General features: G+C 48.7%; 1 protein-coding gene across 1 annotated transcript in view; it reads right to left on the minus strand.

Annotated features, from left to right (window-relative positions):
- The window catches only part of DOCK6 (dedicator of cytokinesis 6), a 65357-nt gene that overhangs the window by 22741 nt on the left and 19796 nt on the right, over positions 1–22820 (minus strand). The window contains 13 exon segments of the mRNA XM_044684992.1: positions 318–419; positions 563–701; positions 941–1011; positions 1805–1922; positions 8602–8764; positions 9669–9762; positions 9961–10085; positions 13547–13703; positions 14017–14097; positions 18916–19065; positions 20498–20564; positions 21107–21218; positions 21331–21373. Of these exon segments, the coding sequence (XP_044540927.1) occupies positions 318–419; positions 563–701; positions 941–1011; positions 1805–1922; positions 8602–8764; positions 9669–9762; positions 9961–10085; positions 13547–13703; positions 14017–14097; positions 18916–19065; positions 20498–20564; positions 21107–21218; positions 21331–21373 (1422 nt within the window).

A 22820-nucleotide genomic window follows, 5' to 3' on the forward strand; every position in this document is an offset into this window, starting at 1 on the left:
CCTGCCAAGCACAGGGCTCTGGGGATGGGCGAGGAACTCTCTTCCCCAGGCTCCTTGGAGCCTGATCCCACGGGGGGGGGGGCAACCCCAGGCCACCCCCTCTCTTGCTGATGTTGCGACATCCAACGGGGCCAGCCCCACCTGGCTGAAGCCCGGAGGCAGGGCCAGTGCGTGTGATGGGGGCAGGGAGGGGAAGGAGCCGCTGCCGTCTGGGGAGTCCTCCCCCCACCCCCAAACCCACCGTGGCAGGGCCCACCGGGGCAGCTTTGGAAGTCCCAGGCTGGTGTGGGCAGCCTGGGCCGGAGGGGGCCACTCACATCGGGCGTGAGCACCGAGTAGCTGGGGGGTGGCCGGTCCACAGACACGGGCAGGCAGAAGGGGCCGGTCCTCAAGCGGCTGTGCTGCAGAAGGGGAATCCACTGTGGGAGGGACGTGAAGGAGAGCTGCTGAGGCTGCCAACAGCAGGCCATCTCCCAGCGAACCCTCGGCCATCTTGGAAGCAGAGAGGGAAACCCTGGAGGCATGTGCAGAGAGGGGAGGACGAGGGGGTCCCGGGCCTCACCGTGTAGCCCACAGGGGTCTCCAGAGGTGTGCCGGGCCGGGGCTGGCAGCTAATGTGATAGAATGTGAACAGCAGGTGGTGGTTCTCTGTCACATTGGCGGGGAGCTGTATCTTGAACTCCTCGTAGAACTCTGGGCACCTGGACGGCAGGGGGGGTAGCTGGTGAGCCCCCAGGGGCCCCGGGCCCTGCCCCCCATCTCCCCAAAACGTTCTCTAGGGCCAGGGGCCCAGCCTTGGTCAGGGACTCTCCCTGAACCACCCTCGGCCCCTCTCACTGACTCGGGTTCCCCCTTCGTGACCACGTCAGCCCCTTCGGCTTCCCGGCCCTACCACACACCACCCCTGTGTCCAACGAGTGTGACATGTGGGCCCCCATACTTGCTATGATACACCACGGCTGTGTAGGCCTCTCGGGAGAACTCGCTGCAGCTGGACTTGCCAAAGATCACCTTGGGGTGGGGAAGAACAGGGGTTAGGGCAGGAACACTTCCCTCACAGCCACACGGACCCCTCCTTCCGCCTGGGGCTGGGGAGGACAGACGGTGCCACTCTGCCCACAGCCAGAGGCCAGACAGACTGACCTCCAGAGAGGGGCTGCCCCTACACCGCCTGAGGACCCGAAGCGAAGGTCCCCGAGCATCCCCCCGCCATGTCCCCAAGTAACCACAGCCTCTGGCTCTCCCCAATGGACTTTCTGGATTTAGACATAATTCACAGGATTATGAAGTATCTGACCAGGGAGAGCCCTAGAGAGCTAGCCCAGGGGGAGGGAAGGGAAGGGAAGGGATTGCCTAATCTAACCCAGACCACTTGCTTACAAAGAACAAGGCTGGGATTTGAATTCAGCTGCCCTGACTCTAAGTACAAGGCTCCCTCCCTCCCTCCCTTCCCTCCTTCCCTCCTTCCTTCCTTCCTTCCTTCCTTCCTTTCCTCTCTTTTCTTTCTCTCTTTATTCCCTCCTCTCTCTCTCTCTCTCTCTCTCTCTCTCTCTCTCTCTCTCTCTCTCTCTCTCTCTCACTCTTTTTAAAGCTTTCCTTTCTTTCTTAGTATCAATTCTAAGGCAGAAGAGCTAGGCAATGGGAGTTAAGTGACTCGCCCAGGGTCACACAGCTAGGAAGTATCTGAGGCCAGATTTGAATCCCGGTCCTTCTGACTCTAGGCCTGGCACTCCACTCACTGGGCTACCTAGCCGTCTCCTCCCAAGGTGGGAAGATGTATGTTTGCACGCACGCACACACTGACCGGCAGAGCCTGGCTGGGGTCCTCTCCGGCCATGTACTGCACTTTGATGGCGATGTTCCGGACAGAGCCCTGGCGGCTGCTGAAGTTGAGGTTGTGGGGGTAGATATACAGCAGGTTCCTGCAAGGAGGGAAGGACAAAGAGTTAAGAGATCAAAACAAATCCCTTTGTGTCTTCGTGCCACAAGAGTTGACCACATGGCAATGGACAGACATTCATATGGTGCTCTACCCACGTGCCAAATCTCATTTAGGTTTTACAGTCCCGGGAGGGAGGTACAAGGGGTACCATTGTTTCCATTTTACAGATGAGAAAACCAAGGCTCAGTGAGATGAAAAGTGACTTGCCTGGGATCAAATCACTACTTCAATGCTGGAGAGATGATCTAAACTCAGTTTTTCTTTCTTTTTTTTCTTTCTTCCTAAACCCATGCCTTCTGTCTTTGAATCAGTACTGTGTATTGGCTCTAAGGCAGAAGAGTGGTAAGGGCTAGGCAATGGGGGTTAAGTGACTTGTCCAGGGTCACGCAGCTAGGAAGTGTCTGAAGCCAGATTTGAACCCTGACCCTCCTGTTTCTAAGCTTGGCTCTCTATCCACTGAGCCAACCCAGCTGCTCCCTAAACCCAGTTTTTCTAACCCCAATTCCAACTCTCTGCAGTATTGAGGAGATCTTAGAGGTAACCAAGTCCAGTTTTCTTATTTCAATGATCATTTTTTCAGCAAGAACTACAGTCCAGAGAAGGCCTTGACCAAAGTCATTCAGGTCAAAAGTAGCTGTTGGAGAACTGAATTCGATTGTGTTCTAAGTCAGACCTCCAGGAGGCTCACCCACAGAAGGTGCTTGACCAAGACCTCCAATGTGCTAGGCCCGAGGAAGGAGGGATTGGTGTCATTCGGGAGGGCTTCATGGTGGAGGTCAGGTTTGAACTAGGCCTTGAAGGATGGGTAGGAGTTAGAAAGAGTTCAAAGGAATCCTTTTGGGAGCCAGAACCAAAATGGCGAAGTAGCAGGATGGAAAGCTGGAACTTCTCTGAGAATCCTGCCAAAAGAATCCTTTCATTTAGAGCTTGATAGGTCATAGGATTATATAAGATCAGGAGATTTATAGCGAGCTTCTAGGCATTTTGATCATCTAGTTCAACTGCCCAATTTTACTGATGAGGACTTGAAGGCCCAAGTTTAGTGACTTGACCAAGGTCAAACAAATGGTAACTGACAGAGGTAGAATTTGATCCCTGCTCTGAATCCAAATGCAGCATTCTTCCCATTGTATCACAATGGCCCTTGGACATATAGCCTAACTTCTATACTTTACATAGGAGGAGACTGAGTCACAGAGAAGGAGGGGACCTGCCCACAGTCACTAAGTAGCTGAGCTGGAATTAAAACCTGGGTCTTCTGACTAAGCACAGTCCCCTGCCTTTTTTTAAACTCTTACCTTCCATCTTAGAATCAATACTGTGAATTGGTTCCAAGGTAGAAGAGTGCTAAGAGCTAGGCAATGGGGGTTAAGTGACAGGCCCAGGCTGGTATAACTAGGAAGTGTCTGAGGCTAAATTTGAACCCAGGACCTCCCATCTCTGGGCCTCAATTCATTGAGCCACTTGGCTTCCCCCAGCCCTTTTTCTAAGATAGTAAGGCATCTTGGGGGGAGATGCTGTTGGGCATGAGCAACTTGGAAGGCCTCAAGAGCACTGATCAATGCCAAGACTAACCATGACTGCAGAGGACCAGTGCTGAAGCAGGCCAGCCCCTTCCAACAGAGAGGTGAGAGGTCCAAGCTGCAGAAGGAGACCGCCATCTTTAGACATGGCCAAAGTGGGAATATGTTTAGCTTGACTGAATATTTATTACAAGGATTTTTGGTGTTTGGCGGCAGGGTTGGGACAGGGGAAATGAGGAGGAAAGAGGGGAAACGTGCTTATTAATTGAAAAAAACTAAATAAATTGAAAAAAAAAAGAAAAAGACGATGCTGGGTCCAGAAACATACAAGGCCTTGAAGGACAGACAGGAATTTGTTTTATCCTGTGAGCCATCAAAGTATGGACCAGTCCAGTCATTACTGATCAGAGCTCTCTGCTATGAGTCCAATAAGTAGCCATGAAGTTACTACTTAAAGACACTTGGGCAACCCCTGAAGGATTCTGAGTCAAGAGAGGGACGTGACCAGAAGAGAGACTTTAAAATTGACTGGCTGCCAGGACAGGCTGAAATCAGAGGGGATGGGTGAGGGCAGGGAGACTGGTGGGAGGGCTGTTGCAATAGTCCGGGCAAGAGGGGAAAGAGGCCCTGGCCCAGGCGAGGGCTGTGGGGGGTGGCCCTGGCATGTGCCCAGCCAGAAGAGCCAGCCTAGAGTAGCTTCATGGGCCAAGACCCATGTCAGCAATTGAGTCCTCTGAAGGGGGCTTAAGAGGGGCCTGGGGGTCCACCCTCATCTCTAAGAGCAAGAGACCATGCGCCATGGCCTTGGTGAGGGTCAGGCATCCATGGTGACAAGAGGGGGAGGGTCCTGATTCCCAGAAAGTCCTCTGCTTCTTAATGACCCCAACTGGGGACTTTACTTTAGCCTCCCATGATATGTTCTTATCTTCTCAAAAATTTCAACCCACACTACTAGGTGGGCAGGCTGCGGACCAGTATCTGCATCAGATTAATGGAAAAACTGAAGCTCAAACAGGTTAAAAGTCGTAACCACAGAAGAAGAAAACAAAACCCAGGCCTACGTGGCATCACGGGTGAATTTTAGCAGACTTACAGAACGCACCCAGATGACACAAATTATTCTTGAAAACTGAGAAAGAAAACACCATCAAACTCCTTTTATGAGATAAATTGGTTGGAACGCCAGAGCCAGGGGAGGATAAAACAGACAGAATTGGAGACTGAGATTAAGGAATTTTTATTCCTTAAAAAATAATTACTGGGGCAGCTGGGTAGCTCAGGGGATTGAGAGTCAGGCCTAGAGATGGGAGGTTCAAATCTGACCTCAGAGACTTCCCAGCTGTGTGACCCTGGGCAAGTCACTTGACCCCCATTGCCCACCCTTACCACTCTTCTGCCTTGGAGCCAATACACAGTATTGACTCCAAGATGGAAGGTAAGGGTTTAAAAAAAATAATTACTAAAGGATAGAGCTAGAGGTAGGGACCAGACCCATTATTTTATTGGCATAAGGAACTCCTGAGGTGAGAAAATTATCTCCACAATGCAAGTCTCCATCTTCTTGGCAACTCATGGTTTCAGAGAACTGTCTAGACTACAGTGAGCTTAAGTGACTGGTCCAGTAAGGGTCACATAGCTAGTATATGTCAGAAGTAGGATTCCACTATGAGCAGATGGATGGTGCAGTGGGTAGAGTTCGAGGTTTAGAGATGGGAAAACCTGAATTTGAATCCAGCTTCTGACACTTACTTACTAGCTGTGTAACCCCGAGGAAACCTTTTAACCTGCCTGCCTCAGTTTCCTTAACTATAAAAGGGGGATCACGAGAGCACCTACCCATACCAGGGTTGTTGTAGAAGACAAGAATTGTTAAATTGCTTAGGGCAGTGTCTGGTATATAGTAGGAGGTTAATAAGTGCTTATTCACTTCCTCCCTCACCATGCCCCCTTCCCTCTTTGGCTCCAGTCCCTTGAGGGCAGGAATAATTCTACTGTTATAATTTTTATATCCCCAGAACTTAGCACAGTGCCTGGTACACAGCTAGCACTCAATGCCTGTTCACTGACCAGTCCCGATGCCACGCAGTCTTTCCTACTGTTGAAGATCCAATTCAAAAATTTAAACCAAAATCTTGTCCCCTCACACTCCCACCGAAGGCCAATGTGGCGTGTCTGGGGCAGATAGGGATAGGTTCCCTCCCAACTTCCAACCTAGGCTCTTCCTCCTATGCCTGGGGCCTCGAGACTCAGCCTGCTCTTTCCCAATATCACTGCTCCTCTGAGCAGGGGGCAGGGGAAGGGGAGAGGGTCCCGGGAGAGCCTTCCTCAGCCACTAGCTGAGAATAAAGGGAATAAAGTGCTGTCTGGTTTCACTGGGGGCCTTGAAGGCCAGGACTACAGCTGTTGTCTGGGTCAGACTGGGTTATCAAAAGGAGGAAAATGGTTAGGATCTTAGTCCAGGATGGACATACGATGACAAGGGGGGCAGCCATCCTTCTCACTGACCATGGACAGTGCTTCTAAGGGTCAGGTTCCACTCCCCTTACCCGAGTCACAGGCTATAGGAGTAGGGAAGAGGAGGAAGAGAATAGGGGGGACTCCAAGGCCCCCCAGTCCCCCAAGGAAGGGACTGAGTGGGAGTAGCAGACAGCCCAGTCCACATCCCCCTGGCGTGCGGCGTGATTCCTGCATGCTTTGCCACAGCCTGACCTCCAGCCCAGACCAGCTGTGAGGGAAGGGTCCAGCTGGCACAGACTCTGAGGCCCCTGGTTCCTGATGCAATTCTCCTCACCCCATGCTGGCCTTGCACAATTCAAGGCTTGCTTGAGGGGAGGAGAAGGCTGAGGCTGGATCCGCCTCCTCCCTATGCTACAGGTTAATGATTGATCTCTGGAGGAGAGGAAGAAAAGGGGGGAGAGCGGAAGCTGGGGGCTAGCCAGTGGGCAGTGCCCAAGGCATAAAAGGGAAAAGCCGGAGGCGCAGAAACAGAAGTCCCCAGGTTCAGCCTCCAGACTCTCTGGCCTCCTCTCCTGGTGCTACCATGTCCCTTCTCCTACTGTGCCTGCTCTTGATGCCCAGCCCGGCGCTGCCTATGCCCACGCCCCCCCAGTCGGGTCAAGAGCCGGCGCTGCAAGATGAAGTCAACATCCTCTTCCATGGTGTCCTGCAGTTTGGCCAGGCCCTCAGCCGCATTTATAAAGCCACCGAGGCAAGGCTCGACGAGGCCAGCCGCAGTCTGGGGTTTTACGAGCAGACCGTGGTCACATTGCAACAAGATCTGGGCAGTGCCCGGGCACGGACTCAAGAGCTGGAGAGGAGTCTGGGGGAGATCCAGGTAGCTGACGTGCGGTAGAAGGGGGCACCCTGGGGACAGGGAGGGGGGATGTGGGCTGGGGAGATGGAGCTGGGAATGCTAGACTCCCACAGGGATCCCTCCCTTCTCTGGATACCCTCTAGGGCTCCTGGCACCTGTAACCACTCAAGGCTACCTTCTTGCTCATGCTCTCTTGTTTCCTTGTGTATCCCTCCCGGCAGGGGCGTCTCCCTGGTCCACTCTTCACACTTGCTTTGTCCCCTCAGGCAGAAGAGGAGAGCTTGGGGCTCCAGACTCAAGGAGCTGGGATGGCGCTCAGCCAAGTGATGGAGGGACACCAGGCTCTTCAGCAGAGAGTGGAGAAGCTCCAGGGGGCCCTGGCTACTCTGATGTCCAGCCACACCCAAAAAGAGCTTGAAGACCTAAAGGTAAAAGCCCTTACGGCTACCCTGGGGGTAGAAGGCGGGCAGACATCAGTTCCAGAGTCCCATCCCTGGAGTCTTAGATAGCTCCCTTTCCCTTGGGGTCCAAGCAAGCAGGACCCAGGGAAATAGGGTAAGAACCTCCATAGTTGCTACGAAAAACCGCTGGGGCTCTCATTAGGTCCTGAGCAGAAGTCCAGTAGCACTGACTTCCTGGGTAATTCTGCACAAGTCCCCTCAATGCTCTCAGTCTTCCCATCCGTCAAGGAGGATTTCTGCCCTTTGTTCTTCAGTGGAGGGGTGCCCGAGGACCAGGAGGTGGGAGAACAAATCAGGGCTCCCCTCCCTCTGGCTCTGGCTGACTTGTGAGAAAGTGGGGATGGAGGGAGGATGCCAGCTCCAGAGACGCATCACAGGATGGACATGGAAAGGCAGCTGGGTTGAGTTCCGTTGAGGGCTCGGGGCAGGGGCTGCCTGGCACTAACGCCCACCCCTGCTCCCACAGCTCTACGCAGACAAACAAAGTCAGATCATCTGGTCCCTGATGGGTCATGTCCAGCGGCAGCAGCGAGAGCTGGCCCAGCAGCAGCAGCGGCTGTCTCACATCCGGGACAGGTGAGGAAGGGGCCAGGAAGGATGAGGGGGGAACCAGGCTGGCTGGGTGCCTCCCCACCCTGAAGCCCAGAGGGCTGTGCCCTGAGATCTCTGTGTGACCGGTGCTTCCCTGTCTCCTCCAGGCTCAAAGCTTTAGCCCTCCCATCCTGAGCTAGCTGGAGAGGAAGAATGAACCAAAGGAAGATGGCCCCTGGGACAAGGGCCTCAGCAGGGGACAAGAGGGGTCGTTCTGACCCTTGCTGACTCAACGTCTGGAGAACGTGTTCTGCGGCCAGAGGACCTGATTAAAGGCCGGCTGTCACTTACTAGCCGTAAGACCTTGGTCAAGTCACGACATCCCTGGACCTCAGCTGTAGAATGAGGCGAGTGGGCTGGCAGGCCCCTGAGGTCCCTCCCAGCCGCGGAGAGCTGAGCATGACCCTGTGAAATGCATGCCTCTCCCCAAGGGACCTCTACGGCTCTGCCTCGGAGCTTGGGTGGCCGAGAGAACGTGCAGGGAGGCTGGCCAGAGGAGAGGTAGCCAAGGGGCTGGCGCCCTCAGGCAGGCTGCCAAGCTGACATTAAACTGCTGTTTCGGACTCTAGATGTCTGTGCCCGTTTCTTGGGGAGGAGAGGGGGAACTGTGCGATCTTGCGGCAGAGACACCCACTGCCCCCACCTGCTTCTGAGTCCTGTCCAGGAAGAACTGAGCTCGGGCCTGGCAGACAGACAGACAGACAGGGGCCTGGGATGGGAAATGCTACCCGGAATAACGCATACCCCTCCGCACTCACCACGGACACTCACCTGTAGCTGGTGAAGGGGGCATAGACCTCTCGGGCTGGAAACTCCAGGATCTCCTTGGTGGGGCGGCCACGGGGGTCGGGGTACGGCTTCACATGCAGCAGCTCCGGGGAAAGGCAGAAGTGAGGATTCTCGGGGGCTGGAGAGATGTCGATCTTAAGCTGGGCTGCAGGTAACGAGGTACAGGGATTGTTTAGGCCTTTGCTCACATGGGCGCCTCCATCGTGGAAGGCCCTCTCAGTCCTACTGACCAACTACCTTGGCCTACACAGGGCTTTCTTTTGTCTCTGGACCCTAAGTGTCTAATGGCTCTACCTAGGCTGGCTCAAAATGGGTTTTCAGGGCTGGGGCTAGACTGGGGACAGGGTGTCTAGATGTGGTGATTACTGAGGGTGAGGGTCGTGGGGAGAGGAGGTTATCCAGGTTGCTATTTCACATCTGGCCTCATGGATGAGTCAGACCACGAAGGTTCTGGCAAACAGTTCTTTTACTACAATCATGTTCTAATATCCTCGAGGAGAAGCAGTTCTTAAGAAGGCTAAAACTCAGTTCGGAAAGATAAATACAAATAAAAACTATTGGCAAGGAGGTGAAAAGCAGTCAGCGGAGAAAGGGAGTGAATCTGGAACTCGAAATTTAAAAAGAGAATATTAAAAATAAATTATTTTTAAAAACAAAATAAAAGTAATAATAATAAAAAAAAAGCAGTTGGTGGAAGGGGACAGAGTAGACGGGGAGTAGATGTCAGGAACTCCCCCGACAAAGTTTTAAAAATTGCTTTTATACCCTTCTGGTCCAAAGAGGACACAGCTGGGCTCCAGAGCAATCTATCTTGGGGGAGTCGGGGGATGAGAGTTAACCCATACTGCTCTCATGTCTGAATTACAGTTTCTTTGGTTGCTGGTGTTACTGGAAAGTGTATGAGGGAGTGAAGGAAAGACAGAAAAAGAGAGAGAGAGAAAGAGAGAGAGAGAGAGAGAGAGAGAGAGAGAGAGAATAAGGCATCATCATAAGGGACAAGGAAAAGGGGTGATGGAGGATAGCAAGGAAAATTATGAGGCAGGTAGTACCTGTGACAGGCCGTAGCCTCCGTAGCACTGAGGATGGTCTCCTCATGTCTGCCAGGAACTTGTACAAATCTTCATCACTTAGGCGGTCACCCTCCTGCAACATGGACCAAGCACATGCCATCTTAGCTTCTGCCCTGCTCTGAGACCCCAGGTTTATCATCCAGCCTCCTTTGGATCTTAGAGGCCTTATTCTAGCCCTTCTGTCAACCTTAGTTTAGGGAATCTTCCCCATTACCCCCAGAATTCTCTAAGGAGGCTCTGGGCCTCATTTCAGCTTGAGGACCACCTTTACCTGTTTGAAGAAGTTAGTAACAGTCAGGGTAGCTGGGCGAAAATTTGAGAAGCTACAGGCATCATCCCCAATGCTGGCCCGCTCAAAGGCCTTCCTCTTCCTCTCATTCCAAGTGGATTTTCGCTCTGAATTGGAGGGCAGTAAGAGAAAGAATGAGAGGGGGAATGAAGAGAGGTTCAGAAGATAGAGAGATGGGGACAGAGAAGTAAGAGGCAGAAAAGAAGGAGAGAAAGAGAAGGAAGGGGGAACAAAAGGAGGGAAAAAGAGAGATGAGAAAATAAGATATGGGGAGAAAAGGACAGATGAAAAGAAAGAAATGAAGAGAGATGGGAAGGAGAGAAAGAAGGAAGATGAGGAGTGGAAGAGAGAGTAAGAGATGAGGAGAGAAAGAAATGAGGAAGAGAGAGATGGAAAGAGAAGTAGGAGAGAGAATAAGGAATAATGAGAGAAAGAGAGATGAGAGGGGAAGTGTGGATAGAGAGCCAGGCCTAGACATAGGAGGGTTCAAATCTGGCCTCAGATACTTCCTAATTGTGTGACCCTGGGCAAGTCACTTAAACCCCATTGCCTAGCCCTTAATGCTCTTCTGCTGGTACTTTGTATCCATTCTAAGGCAGAAGGTAAGGGTCTTAAAAAAAAAAAAAAAAAAAAAAAAAAGAAGAAGAGAAATGTGGAAATAAAGACACAAATGGAACCCCAGTCCTCACCCCTGTATAAAACCAATGGCAGGGTTAGAAATATTTGTAGAAAAATTCAGGCAAAAGGAAATGGAAATCATAGCTAAAAACATCAAATCTGGAACCTGACTTGAGAAAGTGACTCTCTCTTTCTTGTATGAATATTTTATTCACTGAAAGGGGCAAAAAAGAGACATTTTGGTGGGAAACATAAAAAAAGCCACTTGGGGAGAAATAGACATTATCCTGAGAGAACCTGAAGCACCTCAGACAAAAGCTCCAAAAGGAGCCAAGTGAAAGCATGCTCCTCGGAGGGAAAAGCCTTCGTAGGCAGTAGAGATGACTACGGTGAATTGTTTCCCAGCAGCTAATATGACTACATTGAGGATTTTGAAGATTATCGCTAGGGCCTCTAAGTCAAAGAACTGTTTGGGGACTGTGGGAAGATCGTGCTATTAATTATTTATGGTATGCCAGACAGAAAGGAGGATTTTGGGTTTCTCAACCCAAGTGAGAGGTGGGTCACTCCCACTGAGGAGAACTGTGATTTTACAAGCAGGTAAGTGAACGAGAAGTCACGGAACGACAAGGCAACTGAGGCCACTCAGGGAATCTGGAAGGTGACAAAAACCAATAGAGCTGAGAAAATGATAAGAGCTGAACACAGTTGATGCCAGCTGACTTGAGAGGAGAGGGCGAGAGGGCTCTGCTCTTGATATTAGGAGCTGACCTGATGAGGCAAAGCTCTGAAGCTGGGAGCTGACTAGAGAAAGCTGCAGCATCCTGCCCACTCCCAAAAGCTGGCTGGGGACAGGCTGCATGGCTCTCTGGTGCCCTCTTCTGCTCGAGGTTGGGAAACCACTCAAAGGCTTGCTCTTAAGGCTTGAGAAGGGAAATTTCAAAACCCCTAGAGGGGCTGTCATACTCAAGGATTAAAGAAGGATGATTAAGTAAGGATTCACTGAAAGGGTCTCCCTACCTCTGCCCCCAGCCAAGGGAATAGACATGGGCACCTCTGAAGACTCCTGCAGTAAAACTGCTATTAGCTAGAAGAAGGCTTGGACAGCCTGGGAGTAACACAGAAGCCGAAAGAATTCTCTAGCAGGCAGAGAGGTTCCAGAAAGGGGAAAGTAGTGTAAAGGAACCACAGCCATCTACACGTACGGTCCTGAGTTGTGAGTAACCCAGCATTGCGCCTAGAGTAAGGAAGTTCTGTGTTCAAATTCCACCTCAGACACTTAGGAGCTGCATGAACCTGGGCAAGACATTTCATTTTTTATTTGCCTTAGTTTTCTCAACTGTAACATGAGGATAATAATAGCATTTATTTCTCAGAGCTGTTGTAAGGATCAAATGAGGTAACTGTAACATGCTCAGCTCAGGGCTTGGTATACAGTAGGAACTACATAAATTTAAGCTATTGTTATCATGCTTCGCTACTAGTTTCTGTAAGTTTGTGTCTGTGGTTGTTCAGTCATTTCAGCTGTGTTCAACTCTTTGTAACCCTATTTTGGGGTTTTCTTGGCAATGATATTAGAGTGGTTTGCTATTTTCTTCTCCAGCTTATTTTACAGATGAAAAGGAGCAAGTGACTTGCCCAGGTTCACAAGGCTAGTGTCTTTGGACAAATTTGAATTCAGGTCTTCCTGACTCCCAGCTCAGTACTCTATGCACTAGCTGCTCTTAAGTATGTGCCTACTCTTTCCCAACCCCAGATACTTTTATCTAATACATGTTATAATTGTTCTTCCCTTTGCTTTCTCATAGTAAATGTTTCATGTTTAAGAGTTAACAGTATCATTGTGGCTTATCTGTGTGGATAGGAAAGAAAAGAGAGGAGTGGAGGGGTGGGAGCTGACAAGGGTGTGTTAGCAGATGTTTAACAATTGAATCTCTGGAAACAAAAAACATAGGGCACACTTTTAAGCTTAATCTGTATCCTTAATCTATTTTCCATCACCTTCTTGAATCTAGATAATCATCAAAACAATAAATCAGGGGGGCAGTTAAGGGACTCAGAACAAAGAGAACCAGGCTTGGAGGCATGAGGTCCTGGGTTCAAATATGGCTTCCGACACTTGCTAGCTGTGTGTGACCCTGAACAAGTCACTTAACTCCAAATGCTGAGTTCTAATCATTCTTCTGCCTTGAAACCAATACTCAATACAATTTTAAGACAGAAGGTAAGGGTTAAAAAACAATCACATAAATTAGGACCCAATTTACACAGCTTTCCAAGGCATTTTTTTTCAGCTAATGATGAAAATCGAACAATCAGCTCTCACTAGCTGGTTCGAGAAGGCACCAGCTGTGCACACCTACCATGAGTTATAGTTATAGCTTCCAGATTAAAAGATATAAAATACCAGTCTTTACTAAGTCTCCCTCCCCTCCCCCATCTTAGAATCAATATTATGTATTGGTTCTTAGGCAGAAGAGCGATAAGAGCTAGGCAATGGGGGTTAAGTGACTTGCCCAAGATCACACAGCTAGGAAGTGTCTGAGGTCAAATTTTAACCCAGGGCCTTCCGTCTCTGGGCCTAGCTCTCAATTCACTGAGCCACCCAGCTTCCACCTCTTGGCTAAGTCTTGACTATAACTGGGTTTTTCCCTTTCCCCAGCTTTTCTGACTACATGGTTGGCTTTAGTCCCCTAGCTCTGAAGAGGCATGTTTATATCCTCGCTGCTGATCCATCATGCCTCTGAGGGCGGCCCTCCATCAGTACCCTCCCTCTGGAGGGAGCCCCTCACACTGCGCACTAGAGAAGGTCAGGGCCAGCATCCCCACATAGTAAGGCTTTTCCCAAAGGCAACAGTTCTGTGGGGTATCTGAACCCCCAAAGGTCCAGGTATCCCCTCTCCTTCTGCCACCATTGCACCCTTGGCCCCCAGGGTCTCCCTCCGCTCACCACTCTCAGAATCAGAGGAGTCTCGGTCCATGGAGCCAGCACTGCTAATGATGTTGGCCAGGTGCACAGCGGTCCAGGCAAACGGCATGCGGTAGCGGCCCAGGCGACTACAGAACTGTTCCGCCGCGTGACGCAACTTCTCCAGCTTCTCCTTGTTCTGTCCCCCCCCAGAGGCATGGTTTCCCCTTTGAGCCCCCAAACAGGCCCCCTCCTTCCTCACCCTGGCAGAGCCCAGTCCGGCTGGGAATTAGAAGGCTGGGCTTCCAGCCCCATCTCTGCCCGTGTTTGGCTATGAAAGCTTGGGTGGCCTCGGACTTTCCCAACTATAAAAACAGGGACACCCATGGCTAAAGACAAAGAATGCTAGCTACGGTTGTTTCAGGGCTGGGACATTCCAGAATGGGCTGAAGTAGGAACCTAAAGGGATCTTTCCTGCCCCCACCTCCACTCTCCCCCTGCCAAGCTCCCACCTTGACGGTATCCGACTCCTTCATGACCATGTAAGGCTCACAGCATTCACCAATGTCACCTTGCTGCAAGACTTTCTCCAGCTGGTGGGAGAGGGGACAGGGGAGAACACGGGGATGAGTTAGCTCAAGGACTGAAGGGAAGACCAAGAGAGGAGGCCTCTTCGGTTCAGAAAGAGACGTAGGGGACAAAGAAGGGGACAGACTTTGTATACCAATGTCAGGGACCTGGATCTGTTCATGGATGAGATTCCTCCTGCCCACAGGGTCACCGCCAGCGGCTCCCCAGGGGAAGGCTTGGAACAGTCCCAAGATAAAGCCCTTGACTGGATCATTGAGAGAAAGCCTGAGGATGTCCCTCATTGGGAAGGGCGAGCGTGGCTCCATCAGAGATAGAGCCAGGAGCTAGGTGGCTGATCTCTGGATTGGAGAGCTCAGAAATCACAGGAATCATGGAATCTAGAGGTGGAAGGGCCCCTAGAGAGAATGAAATTCGATTCCTTTTTACCAATAAGGAAATCAAAGCCTAGAAGGGTGACTTGTCCAATGTCACACAGATTGTAAGCAACAGAATTCATCTCATGTATCCAATCCTGTCATTTCCGCTTTCACAGTATTTCCCATATAGGTTTCTTTTCTACTCACCCTACTACCCATTTCACATCGAGACTAAGTGTAACTCCCTTACAATTAGCCTCCCAAAATCAAGTCTCCCCACTTCAGTCTATCCTGCAACGAGGTGATCAGAGTAATCTTTCTTTTCTTTTTTAACCCTTCCCTTCTGTCTTAGAATTCAATACTTTCCAAGGCAGAAGAGTGGTAAGGGCTAGGCAATAGGGGTTGAGTGACTTGCCCAAGGTCATAACACAGTTAGAAAGTGTCTAAGTTCACATTTGAACCCAGGACCTCTCTCTATCCACTGAGCCATCTAGCTGCCCCTCATAGTAATCTACCTAAAGCAAAGTTCTGCCTACAAAACTACCCCAAATCAATAATTTCCAGTGACTTCCAGATCTTCATCCAAGTCATGCCCCTTGTGAGTATCCCCCAAGTTTCTGTTCCAGTCCTTTTCTCCAATTTCTCTATTCTCTTTGATTTGGTGATCTCACCAGCTCCCACAGATTCAATTATCATCTCTCCCAGAGTTCTATATCAAGCCCCAGTCTCTCCCCTTAGCTCCAGGCTTACATCACCTTGTGGATATCTTAAACCCAATATGTCTTATAGGTGTTTCAAACTCACCATGTCCAAGAGAGTACTCATTACCTTTCCCCTAAACTCTTTCCTTTTCCCAACTTTTCCATCACTGACCAATCTCACCAGTTACCCAGGCACACAAGCTCAGTGCCATCCTCAATACACCTTATACATTTAATTAGTGCCATCCTCACCTCATGCCTAGATTATTACAATAACTTTCTTTTCTTTTTTTTTCCCCTAACATTTTACTTTCTGTCTTAGAAACAACTCTAATGCAGAACCAGTAAAGGCTAGGCAGCAAACAGGGCTGAGTGACTTGCCCAGGGTCACAAAGGTAGGAAGTATCTGAGGTCACATTTGAACCCAGGACCTTCTGTCTCCATACCTGGTGCTCTATCCATTGGGCCACCTTGCTGCCCATACAACATCCTTCTAATTATTTTCCCTGTCTCATGTTTCTCCCCATTGAATCCATCTTTCACTCAGCTGCCAAAATGATTTTTCTAAACTATGAAGAAATGATGTCATTCCAACATCTCCTAACTACTTCATTTATAGCACTGACTCCCAATTACTTCCAGGATTAAATATGAAATGTTTTGTTTAGTTTTTATTGAAGCCCTTAAATTTTTCCTCTTTTTTATTTATCTTTTTATGCTTTTCTTGAATTTTGTATTTGGGCATCAAATTTTCTGTTTAAGTCCGGTCTTTTCTTTAGGAGTGCTTGGAAATCTTCTATTTTATTAAATGATCATACTTTCCCCTAAAAGAATATAGTCAGTTTTGCTGGGTAGGTGATTCTTGGTTGTAAACCCAGTTCCTTTGCCTTCTAGAATATCATATTCCAAGTCTTCTGGTCCTTCAATGTGGAAGCTGCCAGATCCTGTATAATCCTGAATGGGGCTCCATGATATCTAAATTGTTCCTTTCTAACTGTTTGTAGTATTTTCTCCTTGGCCTGGGAGCTCTTGAACTTGGCTATAACGTTCCTGGGAGTTGTCATTTGGGGACTTGATGCAGATGATCTGTGGATTCTTTCAATCTCTATTTTACCTTCTTCTTGAAGAATATCAGGGCAGTTTTCCTGGATAATTTCCTATAGAATGAAGCCTAGGCTTATTTTATTTATTTTTTTTTTTTTGGCGGGGGGGTCATGACTTTTAGTAGTCCAATAATTCTTAAACTGTCTCTCCTGGATATATTTTCCAGGTAAGTTGTTTTTTCAATGAGATATTTCATATTTTCTTCTTATTTTTTTCATTCTTTTGATTTTGTTTTATTGTTTCTTAATGTCTCATGAAGTCATTAGCCCTATTTGCCCAATTTTAATTTTTAAAAACTGAATTTCTTCCATGACCTTTTGATCCTCCTTTTCCATTTGGTCCATTCTTTTTTTTCAAGTCATTCTTTTCTTCATTTGACTTTTTTGCCTCTTTTTCTAGTAGGTCAATTCTGGCTTTTAAGGGACTGTTTTCTTCCTTTGATTTACAAGCCTCTTTTTTCCCCATTTTGTCTTTTAAGCTGTTGTTTGCTTTTTCCCTTTTTCTTTAGCCTGCTTATTTGATTTTTTAATCCTTTTTGAGTTCCTCTAGGGCCTGAGTCCAATTTCCAGTTTGTTTGTTTTTTGAGGTTTTGCCTGAAGTTCTTTGGATCCTGTCATCCTCTATTGGTTCTGTTCTTTGGTCTTTATCTCTGGAGAAGCTTTAGATTGTTACCTTCTTTTTTCTGTTGTTTACTCACTTTCCCACCCACCCCCTCCCCAGTGGACTATAAGCTAGCCCCTCAATTGCTTTATTGAATTAGGCTGCTCAAGCTGCTATGCCCTGGGGATAAATCTTCAATTCTCTCTCTCCTCTGCTGGTATACTGGCTTAGGCTGGTTTAGCTAATCTTCCCTGGGGCTAAATCTCCACTGTAGCCAGTGGCAGAAGGGGAAGGTACCCAGCCAGATGGTTCCCTGTTTCTTCTTGCTAGCTGTTGTCAGAGCTGGGGACCTCAAGTCAAGGTCTGAGGTGCTCCTTTGTGTTTGCAGCCCCCACCCCTCGATCCCAGTCAGCTTACATTTAATCACAAATCTCAGAGTGGTATGTATGTGGGGGAGGGTTTGGTCAGTACAGTCTTATTTCTGTTCTCCCCCTTATCCTTTGGAAATTGACTTTCTCTACCTACCTTTCAAGTTGTGTTCAGCAAGAGCCCCATGATTCCATCTTGTTGTTGAGTTTGTATTCCTGTCTTTTTGAAGCTCTTTTTAAAGACTGGTATGGAAGGATATTCAGAGCAGTTTCAGCTTTTGCTGCTCCTAAATTGCCATCTTGACTCCCTGGTTAGCTTTTAAAGGCCTTCATAACCAGGTCCTTTCCTGTTTTTCTAGTCTTCTTATATCTCACTTTCCTCCATGTACTCTGCCATCCAGTGACACTGCCTTTCTTGCTGTTTTTTAAACATAATCTTCCATCTCTTGACTCCATGCATTTTCCTTTTCTCTTCTTTTAAAACCCTTACCTCCTGTTTTAGAATCAATACTGTATATGGGTTCCAAGGCAGAAGAGTGGTAAGGGCTATGTAATGAGGTTAAGTGACTTGCCCAGGGTCACACAACTAGGAGGGTCTGAAGCCAAATTTGAACCCAGGACTTCTCATTGCTGGATCTAGCTCTCAATTCACTGAGCTCCCTAACTGCCCCTCCAGGCATTTTCACTGGTTTCCTTTAAGGCTCAGTTCAAATTCCACCTTTTGCAAGAAAACTTTCTTGGTCCTAACCCAATCCTAATAATAAAATAAACCTAACTCCCAATCCAAATATATCTGAGATTAACTTCTATAAATTGTCGTTCAGTTATTTCAGTCCTGTCTGACTTATTGTGATCCCATTTGGAGTTTCCCTGGTAAAGAAACTGGAGTGATTTGCCATTTCCTTCTCCAGCTCATTTTACAGCTGAGGAAACTGAAGCAAACGGAATAAGTGACTTTCCCAGGGTCACATAGCTAGTAAGTGTCTGGGGTCAGACTTGAACTCTGAGTGCCACATCTGGCCCTCTATCCACTGTGCCACCTAGCTGCCCTAACTTCCATTTTACTGTTTATATTGTGTGTAGACATAATTCTTTGCACATTGTATTTCCCTTTTGCCTGCAAGTCCTTTGATGGCAGGGATTATCTTTAATCTTTCTTTGTATCCCCAGTGCTCAGTACAATGCCTGGCACAGTGTAGGTGCCTAAAAAATGTCTGAATGACAGGCTTTCTCCTATACCACCCTGCCCGGGGGGACCAGTGTATAGGTCTAAACTCTCTGCCCTGGCATTCCAAATTCTGTACGTTACTCTTCTCATCACAGCTCCCAACCAGGTCTGCATCCTCTCCATCCTCAAACACACAAGGCTCCTTCTTGCCTCTATGCCATCTCTCTAGTCCCAAATAAATGGCATCTCTACCACTATCCACCAATCCAGTTCCTGGGCATTTCCTCAAGGCCCAGCCGAAGGTGCCCCTCTTCTGAGAAGCATTCCTAGATTACCCCAGTCCAGAATGTTCTCCTCCTTCCCAGAGTCTGGCCTGTAGAGCCTGCTCCTTGGTCACATCCTGCCTTTTGTTACCCTCTTTTCCAGGAGTTTCTCATGGCCTAAAGGGCCTGGGAGAGGGCATGCCACAGCTCTTATAGGCCCCCAACCCTAGAGAAGGGAAAAGAGCCCAGGACTCGCTCACCTTAATAACCAGGAAGATGTCTGGGGAGGGGTAGGTGATGGAAAAGATGGCGGAGCGTGCCAGGGTGGAAATAGCTGGGTGTGCCACATGGGCCCGGAGCAGCCCCTTCATGTGGTCGGAGTTCAGGTCGAAGTAGAAATTTTCTGAGATCTGCAGAAAAGAGACATTGTGAAACCAAATGACCAATGGCAAAAGTGGAAAAGGAGAATTCACAACCAATAAAGGAGAAATTAAAGCAATTATTAGGAATTACTTTGCCCAACTATATGCCAATAAATCTGACAGTCTAAGTGAAATAGATGAATATTTATGAGAGAGGCAGCTGTAGCCACAGCCTCCAAGGAGTACTCCAGGCTCAACTCAATCCTACCATTTACTAAATGCCCTACTTATGTGAAAAGCTCTATGCGAGGTGCTGGGGATAGGATGTTACACGTAAAATAGCCCCCTGGCCTCAAGGAGTTTAGATTCTAGAGTCCCTAGAAGTTGCTGTTGTGGTGGTGGTATTATTATCATTATCATTATCATTATTATTATTATTTTAAACCCTTGTTTTCTATCTTAGAATCAGTAACAGTGTATCAGTTCCAGTGTAGAAGGGTGAATCAATAGGGGTTAAATGACTTGCCCAGAGTCACGTAGCTAGGAAATATCTGAAGTCAAATTTTTAAAAAAAATAAAACCCTTACCTTCCATCTTAGAATCAATACTGTGTATTGGTTCCAAGGCAGAAGAGCGGTAAGGGCTAGACAATGGTGGTTAAGTGACTTGCCCAGGGTCACACAGCTACGAAGTATCTGAGGCCAGATTTGAACCTTTGACCTCCCATCTCTGGGCCTGACTCTCAATCTACTGAGCCACCACTCAATCCACTCCGCTGCCCCCTGAAGTCACATTTGAACCCAGGATCTCCCATCTCTAGGTCTGGCTCTCAATTCAGTGAGTCACCTAGCAGCCCCCATTATTATTTAGTATTATTAATTTCTGACCAGATTTTAAAGCATTTTTTGTGGGTGTGATTTTGTTGGTATGGGGAACTCCTGAAGGAGATCTCCCTCTCTCCAAGGCAGTTTTGGCAGTCCATGCCTGCCTTTGGACCCAACTGGACTACATCTGTTAGGCTCCAAAGTCAGCTCTAACCACTATACTGCACTGCCTCTCAACAATAATCACACTCAATAATACAAAGTGCTTTAAGTTTTCTAAAGTGCTGGGTATACAATGCTCAAATCTCACGTGAACGCCCTCCCCCAAGAGCCACATTTGGCAAGACCTATAGATCTCTTTACAGGTGGTGGCCCATTTTTAAGATGAGAATACTGAGGCTTCTCTAAGTTCCATGACGTGCTCAGGATCACACAGCCAGGAACCTTAAACCAAGTTCTTCCTGACTCCAGACCCGATATTCTCTCCGGTCTACCACAGGTCCAGAAGTAAATACAAAGTATTCTGAAGCAAGAACAGCGACAGCTGGGGGGCCGGGGAGGGTCTCATGCAAGGGAAGACAGAGGGGCTGTTGCCCCAAGGACTGTGCCAGGACGACAGGGTCTGCCGGGGGGCCCTGAAGGGGCATCACACCTACCTTCTTTTTCTCTCTGATGTCATAGAGGGCGAGGATGCCAAAAATGGGCTCGATTTCAATCTCAAACCTGGATGAGGAGAAATACACAGAGCCAGCCTCAGCCCCGGGGCGCCTGGGCTCCACCAATAGCCCTGCAGCCCTTCCTCAAGTCTCAGGCATGATTTCCTAAGAATGACGACAACCCACATCTAAGTGATGCTTTTTTAAACCAGTACCTCCGTCTTAGAATCAATATTGTGCATTGGCTCCAAGGCAGAAGAGAGGCAAGGGCTAGGCAACAGGGGTTAAGTGACTTGCCCAGGGTCACTGAGCGAGGACATGAACTCAGGTCTTCCAGACTCCAGGTCCAGTGCCCTAACCCCTGAGCCACCCAGCCACTCTAGAGGATATCCCCCTGCGCCCAAGTCTTGTCCCCGCAGAGGCAGGGAGCCACCGAATGGCCGTGAGATGCCTCTGCTATGTCTGCGTTGCCCCTAGCACCCATCACTAGGGCCCCTGCCCACAGGAGACCCCTGGAGGGTGGCTACTACTGCCCAAGACATCCACCAAGGGTCCAGGGACCCCAGTGGGCAGTGGGGGAGGAGGAAAAGGAAGCCCACCCACACTCACTTGAGAGACAAACACTTGACCAGGATCCTCTGTCCGAAGTGTTCTTTGGGGGGCTCTGGAATGCTGCAGCGTTCCACGGCCTCATCCTACGGAGGACACAGAGCCAATAACCCTCAGACCCCCGAGACCCCCTTCTCCACAGAGGATGAACCAGGGCTCGGAAAGGAATGTAAAATCAGGACTCTGAGGCGGGCTCCATCTCTGCAAACACTGGGTTATCCTACTGGGGATGGATGCAGGGATTGGCGGGTTTGTCCTTAAGATGGTCTAAGGGGGATTAGGGGGGTTGAGGGAGAGGGAAAGAACATTAAATATGTAACTAGGGGAAAATATTCAAAATTAAAATAAAATTAAAAAGACGGCTACCAAGGAGGGCCCTCTGGGGAGCAGAGCTGAAAGGAGTCTGATGGAGGGGTCACCTAGTTCAATCCTACTCGTTTTGTTAACAAAAAACCTGTTACTTTGTCCTAGTAACAGCTCTAAGGCAGAAGGCAGGGGAAATGAGGAAGTTCGTCATCTCTGAGATGGGAGGTTCTGGGTCCAAATCTGGCCTCAGACATTTTCTAGCTCTGTGATCCTGGGAAAATCACTGAACCCCCCCCCTGCATAGCCTTTATTGATCTCCTGTCTTAGAACTGATACTTAGTATCAATTCTAAGAGAGAAGGCAAGTTTTGTTGTGTTTTTTTTTTTTAAAGACAGATGGGAAAGGCTAAGCAAATGGGGTTAAGTGACTTGTTCAGGGTCACACAGCTAGGAAGTGTCTGAGGCCAGAGTTGGACCCAGGACCTCCCATCTCATCTCTAGCCCCGACTGCTCTAACTAATGACTGGGCAACCTAGCTACCCTCCACACCTACTCACTTTACAGAGGCGGATGCTGAGGCCCAGAGAGGGGAGACACCTTCTCCAAAGGTGACACAAACAGTAAGCCAGGATTTGTACCCAGGTCTCTGACGCTGGATCCAGTCTCTTTCTCGCTACCCTCCAGTGGCCCTTGGGGCAGGAGCCTCGAGACTCTGCAAGTGGATTTATGGCTGCTCTTTTTGTGGTGGCAAAGAATTGGAAACTAAAGGGATGTCCCTCGACTGGGGAATGTGGAATAGATGGTCATGGAATACAATTTGCTATAAGGATGATGAATAGGATAACTTCAGAAAAAGCTGCAAAGACCCGCATGAACTGATGCAGAGCAAAATAAGCAGAACCAGGAGAAGCTGGTACACAGAAACTGAAACATTATGGAACAATTAACTGGGATAGACTTAGCTACTCTCAGCAATGCAATGATCCAGCACAGTTTTGAGGGACTTCGGACAATTCTGCTATCCCTCTCTGGAGAAAAAACTGTTGGAGTCAGAATGCAGATGAAAGCAGACGATTTTTCACTTTAGTTCATTTGGGTTTTTTTTTTGGGGGGGGGTTCGGTTTTATAGAATTATTCTCTTACAAAAATGACCAATATGGAAGTAAGTTTTGCATGATAATACATGCATGTATAACCCAGACTGAATTGCTTGCTGGGAGCAGAGAGGGAAGAAGGGAATAAGGGAGACAATTTGGATTGTATAACTTGGGAACTCTTAGGTGGAAATTTGTTATTCCACGTAATTGGTAAAATAAAACATAAAATCAAACCCGGCCTCAGCCACTTCCCAGCTGTGTGACCCTGGGCAAGTCACTTGACCCCCATTGCCCACCCTTACCACTCTTCCA

The sequence above is a fragment of the Gracilinanus agilis genome, chromosome 1, assembly GCF_016433145.1.
Source record: "Gracilinanus agilis isolate LMUSP501 chromosome 1, AgileGrace, whole genome shotgun sequence".
NCBI lineage: Eukaryota > Metazoa > Chordata > Mammalia > Didelphimorphia > Didelphidae > Gracilinanus > Gracilinanus agilis.